The sequence below is a fragment of the Carica papaya genome, chromosome 9 (assembly GCF_054855325.1).
Source record: "Carica papaya isolate Zhongbai chromosome 9, ASM5485532v1, whole genome shotgun sequence".
NCBI classification, from domain to species: Eukaryota; Viridiplantae; Streptophyta; class Magnoliopsida; order Brassicales; family Caricaceae; genus Carica; species Carica papaya.
This window is the reverse complement of record NC_142317.1, coordinates 7,804,781-7,816,136: the sequence shown is the minus strand read 5'-3', so window position 1 is coordinate 7,816,136 and position 11,356 is coordinate 7,804,781. Positions and strand designations below refer to the sequence as shown.

The 11,356-nt window shown below is 36.2% G+C and overlaps 2 protein-coding genes across 2 annotated transcripts; both read right to left on the bottom strand.

Annotated features, from left to right (window-relative positions):
- Nucleotides 1-108: 108 nt before the first annotated feature.
- Nucleotides 109-3,172, bottom strand: TT7 (Cytochrome P450 superfamily protein). The gene is made up of 3 exons (XM_022037550.2): nucleotides 2,663-3,172; nucleotides 1,294-1,746; nucleotides 109-881 (listed from the first exon to the last, which is right to left on the bottom strand). The coding sequence occupies exons 1-3, from the start codon at nucleotides 3,101-3,103 to the stop codon at nucleotides 234-236; spliced, it is 1,542 nt and encodes a 513-aa protein (XP_021893242.1). The 5' UTR covers nucleotides 3,104-3,172; the 3' UTR covers nucleotides 109-233.
- A 1,018-nt stretch (nucleotides 3,173-4,190) lies between these two features.
- Nucleotides 4,191-8,570, bottom strand: HSP101 (heat shock protein 101). Its single transcript, XM_088211312.1, has 7 exons — nucleotides 8,363-8,570; nucleotides 6,596-7,768; nucleotides 6,195-6,376; nucleotides 5,481-6,103; nucleotides 5,111-5,390; nucleotides 4,809-5,006; nucleotides 4,191-4,716 (listed from the first exon to the last, which is right to left on the bottom strand). Exons 2-7 carry the CDS (start codon nucleotides 7,743-7,745, stop codon nucleotides 4,414-4,416), a joined length of 2,736 nt encoding a protein of 911 aa, XP_088067438.1. The 5' UTR covers nucleotides 7,746-7,768; nucleotides 8,363-8,570; the 3' UTR covers nucleotides 4,191-4,413.
- Nucleotides 8,571-11,356: the final 2,786 nt, after the last annotated feature.

Genomic DNA, 11,356 nt, shown 5'->3' with positions numbered 1-11,356 from the left:
TATTGTCTCGCTTTTGCTTCACAAACCGGATTACAACGCCACGTAGAAAATTCCAGAAAAATATTTAATTTTTTATTTTATTTGCTTTTATTTTAATTTATATAATAATTTTTATTATTAAATATTAAGTACTTTTTTATTATCAATAATCACCACGTAATTACCGAAGGTAAAAGTAAAACCTGGATTACAAACACAGTGGAAAGCACATTCGATAACCAAACAAGTCATAATTAAGAGGCTGGCTGATACACATGGTGAGCCAATCTAGGGCTAGGGTGCACCATCAAAGGCACGGCCCGTTGCAGAGTTAGCCCATAGGCTTCGTCCATGTTCAGCTTCTCAGGCATCACGTCTCCAGCCACCTTCCAGTCAAAAGCATGGACCAGGGTCGCCGTTAACAGCTGAACCATTCGTATGCCCAAATTCAATCCGGCACAGATTCTACGCCCAGCCCCGAACGGGATCACTTCAAAATCGTTCCCTCTAACATCGACATCGGGCTTTTCGCCGCCTGATAAAAATCTTTCGGGTCTGAACTCTAGCGGGTCGGACCATACATTCGGGTCGCGCGCTATGGCCCAGACGTTGACTAGTAGAGTTGCGCCTTTGGGGATGTGGTAGCCGTTGATCTCGCAGCTCTCGGCGGCGATCCGCGGGAGGGAGAGCGGCGTGGATGGATGGAGACGGAAGGTTTCCTTGATGACGGCTTGGAAATAGGTCAGGTGAGGAAGATCCGATTCGGTGACGAGGCGGTTCGGGCCGATGACGGAGTCCAGCTCTCGCCGGACTTGGGCTAGGATTTTTGGATGCCGGATGAGTTCAGCCATGGCCCATTCTATAGTGCTTGATGACGTGTCGGTTCCTGCTATGAACATGTTCTGTAACCATTTGTTGTAAGGTATTAAAATTCTTTTTTCAATTTTAAAAAAAAATTAAACTATTTTATTCACAAACTAAGCTAATAAAAAATGATTGTGAAAATAATAATTATTGTAAATTTTGATGAATTTTTTATCGTTTAAAATTCTTATAAAAATTAATTATTAAATTTTAAAAATTAATTTAATATTTTAATTTAAAAATAAATAAATAAATAAATTGAGGAATGTACTATTTTGTAAATAAACAAAAATACTTTGATTATTACTCTAATTTTTTGGTTTATTATTATTATAAATTTGTAAAAGTGTATCTATTAGTAATATAACAAATGATAATTGAAATATTAATAAATAATAATCGTTAACAATTATTTGTATATTAATTATAATGGCAGGGGGAGAGAAGTACCAAGAGCAAAGCTTTGATCTCAGTGTCTGTGAGCTTTCCTCCCTCACTGTCATCATCCTGCAACGAAATCAACGTGCCGAGCATGTGTTTGTGTCTGTTACTGCTGCCATCAACACCGTACATCTTGTACTCCTCGAGAATGGAGGTCAAGAAAGCGTCGAATCTCTTATGGACCTTCTTCATCTTAGCTGCTACGCCCTGTAAGTCTAACCAGTCCAGCGCCGGTATGAAGTCTCCGATGTTGAAAACACCAGCCAGCAACATTGCCTCCACGACCATTGACTTGAACTCGCCAGCTTTCGGGTCATCCCCGCCGGTTCCGTCACCGAACACCCGTCTCCCAAGCATCACCTGCCCTAGGGCGTTGACGGTACACACCGTCAGCAACTGGCCCAAATTCACTTCCTTGGTGACGGCACTCGCCAGTGTGCGCGTCAGCACCGCCACCTCCTCCTGCGTATTCGGTCGAGATCAAACGGTACCGTTTAGAAATTACTCAAATAAAAAATTGTTTTAAAATTGGTGTAAATTATGCAATAATTGAATTAATCATTTATGAACGCATACACTCATTGTCTTTGTCGACATTAATCATATGAAAAAAATTTAATTAATTGCAAAATAAATGTCAATAAAACTTGTAGTTTTGGTACATATTAAGAATTTTAATTTTCAATTCAAAATTTTAATGTCAAAATATAAACTGATTAATTAATTTAATACTATGATGAAAAGGACAGGAAGTAACTTATTTTGTGGTGTAGATTAGCAAATGATGGGGATAAGACAAACCGCATGCTTGAATATATATATATATATATATAATGGTGTACTTTTAGTATAAAATAATATGTAAAAGAAATTTATGTGCGTGTTTATGCCGTGTGCACTGCGACAAATAAATTAATGGGCGTTGGGTGTCAACTGTACACCTTCACCAAACCAGTTTTTTTTAAGTCGTATAATTTGAGTTTATAATGTTTTTTAAGTTTGAAAAGTATTTATATTTCCTGATTTATTTTTTTATTTCATTTATTTAAAAATTTGTTAAATGTTTGGTCACTTTTATGATAATTAATCATTTTTTAATTAAAAATTATTTGATATTTTTAATTAGTAAAAAGATATGGTGAAATATCATTTAAACCAACTTTTGAAATTTCGCTCTACTTTTTCTACATTTATATATATATATATATATTGTCACAAATAATGATCTATCAACTTCTAACATGTGTTCATAAATGCATATATATATATACACACGTACACGTGTTCATAAAAAAAAAAAGGAAGTCATTAATAGTTAGCATGAAAAAGAAGGCAACTACACATGTGTGTGTGTGTGTGTGTGTATCAAACCAATTACCTGGCGGACGTGTCTGAAATCATCGAGAGCCTTGGCGGAGAAGACATGGACGGAGCAGATCTTGCGGAGCATTCTCCACCTTGGACCGTACGGTGCGAAAACCAGGTCCTGATAGTTGTAAGCGATGTGTTTAGCGCCGGAGTTCGGCGGCCGGCTCGAGAAATTTGCGTCGTGAACTTTCAAAAACTGCTCCGCCACGGATGCCGACGCCGCCACCACGACATCCACCAGGCCCATACGAAGATACAGCAGCGGGCCATAGGTGCGAGCCATGGCCGCCATAGTGTGGTGAGGCATGGTGCCAATGTGCGGAAGGTTGCCGATAATCGGCCATGGTCTGGGACCCGGCGGCAAGCAGCGACGATCACGGGAAAGCAGGTTGAGAAGAGTGTAGATGGAAATGGATAATAGTAGAAAGTAGAAGAGAGTTTCCAGAGACATAGCTCGTGTCTTGATTTTTTTATAAATTGAAATTGATATGATGAAAATGAGGGATATACATATACATATATATATATATATAAAAGGAAAAATAAGAAATTTTAAAATTATTTTATAAAAAAAAAAAAAAAACCAGGCGAAGAGATGACCGGGAGATAAGTTGAAGGGTCGGTAGGGGACGTGGATACCGGCACAATCATTCAAAAGGTAGATACACGCGCGCGTTAAGAGGAACCTTTTTGCTTTTTAATAAAAGTAATTTTTATTTTTATTTTATTTTTTTGTAAAATTTCATAATATTTTTTATAAAAATATATATATATATATACACATTTTACTAATTAAATAATATGTACCTACTATAATATAAATAGATGTCACTATTTTCTTTTATATTAGAAAATTAACTGTTAATTTAAGTACCGGGTGTTCAAATATGATTTGTACGAATTAATTTATAAATGATATTTTTTTTATTAATTAAAAAACTGTTTAAGTAGCATAATTTAATTTGTAATGAATTAATTAGTGCTTGGGGAGGATTTTGAATGGACTAACCAATATTATTAAAATCATATGTAGTTTAAATAATTCTACATATTTAACTCTTTTAATTATCTTATTCAAAACAAAGTTTAAAATATATATAGCAAGAGCTTTGTCAAGATTAAGTCAGAAAATTATAATATATATATGTATCTCTTAGTTGAACAGCTGAAGTCACAAATTTTCTTTTCCTTTGTTTGAATAAAATGTCCTGATTTAAAAAGATTATGACTTTTTTTTTTTTAACAAAAAAATTAAATGGACATTATATATATATATATATGTAACTCTGAAAAATAAAAAATAAAAATATATGTCCGAAAATTGTAACTTTAATCAAATTTGATCAAACTTAAAATATAATGTTCCATATTTCGTATAAGATTTTATTTAAATTTTAATCGTTTTAAAATAAATTTATGTTTTTATCTTCAAATAAATTTGAAGTACACATTATTTAAAATCAATAAATAAAAATATCTACCTATTTGACATATATATATATATATATATATATATATACACGTTGGTGGATATTAAATAAAAGAAAAGAAAAAACAAGCCTTATGTTCTTTCAAAACATGCTCTTGCACAAAACCAGATATGCTCTTCCAAAATTTACAACAAATACCACCAGATAACTTGGATATAACAACATAAGGGGAAAGCAACTTCACTTACTCTGCCTCCCCCCACAGTCCAGTCACCAACTTAAGAAGAAATATTAAAATAATTAGTGTGTAACCATCAGAGATTCCCAACATTTACTCATTCATCTCATCACCATCATCATCTATCTCTTCTATCCTCATCTTCTTCACTGCTTGAGCAGCATCACTTCTCATTCCATTCGGAATCTGAATCAACACATCAGACTTTTGCCCAGTTACTGCGTTCACGTAACCTCCATTCTTTTCAACCCCATACACCAAATCATCTCCTCCGTTAGTCGATGCATCAATGTAGACGGTTGAGTTCTCGTCTATCTCCCCCTTGATAAGCATTCTTGATAGCTCTGTCACCACTTTCCTCTCAAGCCATCTCCTAATTGGCCTGGCACCATAAACCTGTATAACATAACATGCACGAAAAAGAATGTTTAGGAAAAATATACTCCTCCCAGGCATAAAACAATTTGAAGAATGTAAAAACTACTTACCGGATCATAACTCTCTGCTAATATATAATCCAATGCAGCGTCAGTCACGGCCAATGCTACACCGCGCTCGGCAAGGCGACTGGCAACATCCTTCATTTGCAGCCTGGCAACCTTTCTCAGTTGCTCATGCGACAGTGGATCAAAAACAACTATCTCATCGAGCCTATTTAGCAACTCAGGTCTGAAATGCCTCCTCACCTACCATAATCACCCAGAACAGTCAAGTCAGCACTTATACATTCAACTCTTTAACAGTTCAAACACCAAAAACGCTTGAGAAAAGAAAGGGACATTTTGCTTACCTCCAGCATCACTTTTTCTCGAGCAGCTTGCATCGAAGACTTGCCTGTTAATCCCGAAAGAAGGTGTTCTGCCCCAAGATTTGAAGTCATGATGATCACTGTATTCCTAAAGTCAACGGTCCGGCCTTGACCATCGGTTAATCTTCCATCATCCAGCACTTGAAGCAGCGTGTTGAAAACAGCAACATGAGCTTTTTCCACCTCATCAAATAACACCACACTATAAGGCCTTCTTCTCACCGCTTCAGTGAGCTGTCCACCTTCCTCGTGTCCGACATATCTGAAACTCACAAAATATTGAATCAGCTGCTGTTCTTCTTCAAACCCCGGTAAGCACATTGAAAGCAAAACAAAAGTGAAAAGCACTTACCCTGGTGGAGCACCAATCAGACGTGAGACAGAATGTTGCTCCATATACTCAGACATGTCTATCCGCACTAGAAGATTTTCATCGTCAAAGAGCTGTTCTGCAAGTGCCTTGGCAAGCTCGGTCTTACCAACACCAGTTGGACCCAAGAACAAGAATGAGCCTGTCGGCTGCTGTGGCCTTCCTAGACCTGCTCGTGACCTCAACACAGCCTCAGCAACAGCCTCAACAGCTTGATCCTGTCCAACTACTCTCTTGTGTAGCCTATCAGCAAGCCCGATTAACCTCTCTTTCTCATTTTGGCCAAGCCTAGTGACAGGAATGCCAGTCCACCGGCTCACAACCTCAGCAATGTGCTCTGGTCCAACAGTTTCAGTTAAAATCAAGTTTTCATCAGTGTTCCCCTCAAGCTGAGCAATGGCAGACTCCACTTCCTGAATTGCCCCGTATCGCAAGTCTGCTGCTCTTGCTAAATCATATCTTCTCTCTGCTTCCTGTAAAGCAAACAAGAGCTCTTCTCTCTTCTGCTTCAGTCGCCGGAGCTCATCTATACGCTCTTTCTCCTTCCTATATTTCATCATAAGAGGCTGAAGTTTGTCTCTCAAGTCATCAAGCTCTTTCCGGACCTGAATAGAGCACCAACAATAGGTCAATCTCATAAGGTGGGTATCCAATAATGAAGTTTATGTTTGTGAAATTGACAAAACCTGGTCTTACCTCAATAAGTCTAGCTTTGCTGGCTTTATCCTTCTCCTTCTCAAGGGCATGAAGTTCAATCTCCAATTGCATTCTTTTTCTCTCAAGAACGTCAATTTCCTCAGGTTGACTATCAAGCTGGACTCTCACATTCGCACAGGCTTCATCAACTAAATCTATTGCCTTATCAGGTAGATGACGGCCTAAACACACAAGAAAATAAAGAACACATTAACATGGTAAATATAAATCAAACTTGTTGTAACAATTTACGATGAACTTTCAAATGGTATCAGAAGCAGAAGTTTAATTTTCAAACCATTTCTATCCTATCATTTTATCAGTTAATTTCAGCACAAAAAAGACTAATGCTCACCCAAATAACTTATTTATATACCAGTACAAGAAAAACTTCTACATACCAGTTATATATCTGCTTGATAGCTGAGCAGCAACAACCAGAGCCCGGTCCTGAATACGAACACCATGGTGACCCTCATACCTCTCTTTCAACCCTCTGAGAATGCTTATCGTGTCAGGCACACTCGGCTCAGCCACATACACCTGCTGGAACCTTCTCTCAAATGCAGCATCTTTCTCCACGTACTTTCTATATTCCTCCAGAGTAGTCGCACCAATACATCGAAGCTGACCTCTAGCCAGCATCGGCTTGAAGAGGTTAGCAGCATCCATGGATCCCTCGGTTCTACCAGCACCAAGAACAAGGTGAATCTCATCAATAAACAGGATCACTTTCCCTTCAGCCTCCTCCACTTCCTTCAAAACAGCCTTTAACCTTTCTTCAAACTCTCCTCTGTATTTAGCTCCAGCCACTAGCGCACCCATATCCAATGCAATGAGTCTCACATTAGCAAGATTGCTAGGGACATCTCCTCTCACAATTCTTTGAGCTAAACCTTCCACTACAGCCGTTTTACCAACTCCTGGCTCTCCAATGAGAACAGGGTTGTTCTTAGTTCTCCTGGAGAGAATCCTGACAACCCTCCTGATCTCTTCATCACGGCCAATGACAGGGTCAAGCTTTCCAGCTTGCTCAACAAGGTCTCTCCCGTAAGTCTTCAAGACTTGGAAAGTTGTGTCACCGGAAGCACTTTCCACTTTCTTCCCTTCTTTTCCTCGAAGCTTCTCCAGTTCGGATTTCAACTTTGCTGGAGCTACACCGGCTTCTTTCAAAAATTCTGCAATCTGGGAATCCTCAAGAAGGCCAATGATTAACTGATCGACGGCCAAATGGGTGTCCCCTCGCGACTTCTGTGCGGCTTGAGCACGGCGGATGACTTTGATCAGAGCTGTGCTCGCCGGGATGTCGTCTGGCGGTGGGGTTTGAGATGGAAGTTTTTTCAATGCTTGGTTGACCACTCTGTCTACCGACTGCACAGCACTTCCACCGCCAGCACTGGAAATTGCTTGAGAGAAAATCCCAGTGGAGTCGGATAACAAAGCCGCCGCGAGATGCAGGGGAGTGAACTGTGCATGGCCAGCACTCATTGCAAGTTCATGAGCCGCTGCAATGGCCTCATTTGTCTTGTGGGTGAACTTGTCGGGATTCATTTTTGTTGCTTATTACTTTAAATCTGCAAAAAATTTAATAGAAGATGAACAAACCACAACTTAGTAACATTATATGGTGAATGAAAAAGACAATTAGAGATACAAAAGATAGATCCAGACTATTCCAAGGAAACAGAAAATTAGTTAATATTTAAACAGGAAAAAAAGTAAAAATCAATTATCATATTCTCACTCGGGATTCACCCGTTCTTATCTGATCCTACAGTTCTATACAGACAGACGTGTTTTCTGTGTACAAGTTCGTCCAACTTAATTAACTCAATGCAAACATGCAAAACGGCAAAACATCCATAGACATCCAGAGTTTTCGAATTATATACTTTTCAATGTTTTATCGCAAACAATCAGAGAAAGGAAAATGCTTTGTGATACATTGTCAACGGGTTCCTCATACTGAAACTAATGTGTAAATTCAAATTAATGAAAACGCCAAACACCCACTGAGATCAATAATGAAGGAAAAAATACCAGGAACCCTGTAATAATTCCAACAAACAGCAAACACACGCCTCACAAAAACTCGAAAGGAAATAAAAAATCAAAGAAGAAAGAAAGGCAAAAAAAAAAAAAAAAAAAAAAAAGAGGGAGAGGGTTACCTTATGGAAAGAATGAAATGATGTAATCTGAAACTTCGTCCTTGATGAAAAAAGAAACTTCTTTTCTTGTTCTGGGTTTCTCACGATGTTGTTTACTGTATAAGGAAAACTTGATTTCAGTTTTTCTGAATTGATTTCTGTGTTGCGTGGTGAAGGGGAGGAGAGAGCAAGAGGCCCTTTTGTTAGCAAACAGATCTATCTGGAAGGACCTGGTGGGAAGTACCAGAAGGTACCAGAGAAAAAAAAAATAAACAAACGTTTAATTAATTGTCTGATGAAAATGATAAAATAATACAATTCTCCGTTAAAAAAATTAAATAATAATTTCATTTCATTATTTAATTTTTAATTGCTCTTAAGTTGTAATAATTTAATCCTAAATTTAATTTGAGATTAATTTTAAAATTTTTAAAATATATAAAAATATAATTTTAAAATTAATAAATTTGTATTAAATAAAATAAAAAAAAAATAAGTGAGTAGGAAATTAAAAATAATTTTAAAAAATAATAATAATTTAAATTCGAATTATACTTTTGAAAGAAAAATTAGAAATTATAAGTCAAAACGTAATTAAAAAAATTATCCCACATAGGACCGCTTAGTCAACAGCCTCGATAAACTGGAGCATGTCGCGTAACAAGACACGCTGACTCAGTGTCACGTGGGAGGCCACACTAGCAATCTGCATACTCACGATCAGATGGCCCAGAAGCATTCCCATTCACGTGGAGGGCCCAGATTTGTTCTCTCATCATGCACGATCGGAGGATTGCGATCAAACGTGATGAACGGTGTAGATTCGTTCTCTTTTTAAACGCAATCGGATGATCAAGATCAAATCACGATGAACATTTCAGATTCATTTCATCTTTAAACGCGATCGAACGGTCGAAATCAAATGTGATGAACGGCTCAAATTTAAGAAAGACATATATAAATATCTCGCATTACACTGAACTCAAATCCTAACCGCCAGCCTCCAGCTAGAGAAGAAGAACTGGTTGCCGGAGAACAGAGCTGACCACCGCCTGCTGCCATGCCAAAACCACATCCGACCGCCAAAAAAAGTAAAAATTCTCCTATCTATTCGGAATTTGATTCTGAGCATCTTCATAACCAAATCAGTGCAAAAAGAACTGCGGATGAGTCAGAAATCGCGAGTAAAATCCGACGACGCAGCCGTAGGCAAAACCAAAAACTGCATCCGAATAGCCTTTTTCTATTTTCCGTTTCATGCGATTTTTTCACCATTGTGTTCACCGTTATGTTTTCTACAGGTTGACCGAAGAAAAGCATCCAGTCACAAAGGTGAGCTGGTGAAACCACCACACCGAAAAATTTCACTACCGGTAAATTTTTATTTTTTGATTTTTTTTTAAGTCAACCGAAACCCCATAACGTATTTTCTCGCAGAAATATAATGTGTATAAAACCAGTCGAAATTGGCCAAAACTGACTAAAAACAGTCGGGCCGAAGCAAATCCTAAATTCTATTATTTCGTTTTCACATTTAATTCATTATTTTATTTTCTTTTTAAATTTCAAATATTTACATAATTAATTTATTCAAAGATTCAAATATTAATTTTTTTGTTGTTAAATTATAAATTCGAGTAATTTTTTAAAAATCAAAAAATTATTATTATTATTTAAATTAATATCGGGAGCTCAGTTTCCAATTTGGTGAATGGAACCTTCTCGGGTAATCCAGAATGTTGGCGAACGCGCTGGATGAGAAGTTATGATCACTGCGTAGCCAGTAAACAATGAGCAATGACCAGCGCACGTGTATGCGCCGACTATTATTCTAATTTTTGAGATTAAATTAAAAAAAAATAAAAATAAAAAAATAAGAGATTGCGAATATCCACCGTTTGATTCCATTATCAGCGTCGGTCTGCAATTTGAACACGGGTTGTTGAGCAGCCAGCCACGTAGGAGTTGCTTGTGGAATCCACTGATTTGACACCGACGTCAACACAATTCGGTCTCCAACTCACTTCCCATTCTAAATGTATGTTACAAACATTTATATTTCTCTTACCATTTAGTAATAAATAATTATAAATTAATTATATAAGTCGTAGGTAAATCTAAAAAAGATGAGAACAAATCAGGCAACCCAATTTAATTTACATGATTCATTTGAATTTAGTTAATACTAAGTTTAATCAAATATTTACAATTAATATAATATAATCAGTCTACTAAAATTAAAAGAGTATGTAAACATGAACTCACATAAATTTAAATAACATGAAATTTATCATTTTTAATAAGTTTATTATATTTATAAGTAAAAAAAATATTTTATTATGGTTGAAATAATTGCAACGAGTTAAAAATTTGATAAGACATTTAATATTTTATTTTTTATTTGGTTAATTTTGAAGGCAACAGAAGTGATTTTCTTTTATTATTTTAAAAGAACAAATTATGTTTATGTAAGAATTACCATATACATTTATACATTTTACATTAAAAATAAAAAAAAATGGTTTTCTATAACATAAATACAAATTTCTTAGAAATATTTTCAGGTATACAATATATATACTTGGAAGAAGATAATAATTAATAAAACATGTTATGGATATACAACTAGATTGAAATTCTGGATTTAAAGAATAAAATTTTTCATTTAACAATTTATGATACTAACAATGTTTTAATACACGTCTTCATTTGAAATTTTAGGTAACCACTAACTGTTTGAAATTTGTTTTTTTGAACTTTTTTATAACACATTAGTTGAATGAAAAAGTCTTAACACTTTCAGCAATTAAAACGGATGTGGCTTCTCATAATCCTACAACTTTATGAAAACAAACCTTGTCTTGGGCTTGTAGACCAGTCTGCTACCTGACACAAGTTACAGAGGGCTCAGCCTGGCTATGTCATAAAAATTAAAAAAATAATTGTTTCAGAAGTTATAATTTAAAAATTAAATTGATCCAAGTTACAGTTAATGCTGTAAGCAGATTCGAGTGC

Bases quoted from the DNA above. Each gene is read 5' to 3' on its own strand.
- HSP101 (XM_088211312.1), bottom strand. From the start codon at position 7,745: ATGAATCCCGACAAGTTCACCCACAAGACAAATGAGGCCATTGCAGCG. The intron at 5,391-5,480 runs GTAAGTGCTTTT...TGTGAGTTTCAG, and splicing joins CTGATTGGTGCTCCACCAGG to ATATGTCGGACACGAGGAAG. The intron at 5,007-5,110 runs GTAAGCAAAATG...TGATTATGGTAG, and splicing joins GAGAAAAAGTGATGCTGGAG to GTGAGGAGGCATTTCAGACC.
- TT7 (XM_022037550.2), bottom strand. From the start codon at position 3,103: ATGTCTCTGGAAACTCTCTTCTACTTTCTACTATTATCCATTTCCATC. The intron at 1,747-2,662 runs GTAATTGGTTTG...CCGAATACGCAG, and splicing joins ATTTCAGACACGTCCGCCAG to GAGGAGGTGGCGGTGCTGAC. The intron at 882-1,293 runs GTACTTCTCTCC...AAATGGTTACAG, and splicing joins AGATCAAAGCTTTGCTCTTG to AACATGTTCATAGCAGGAAC.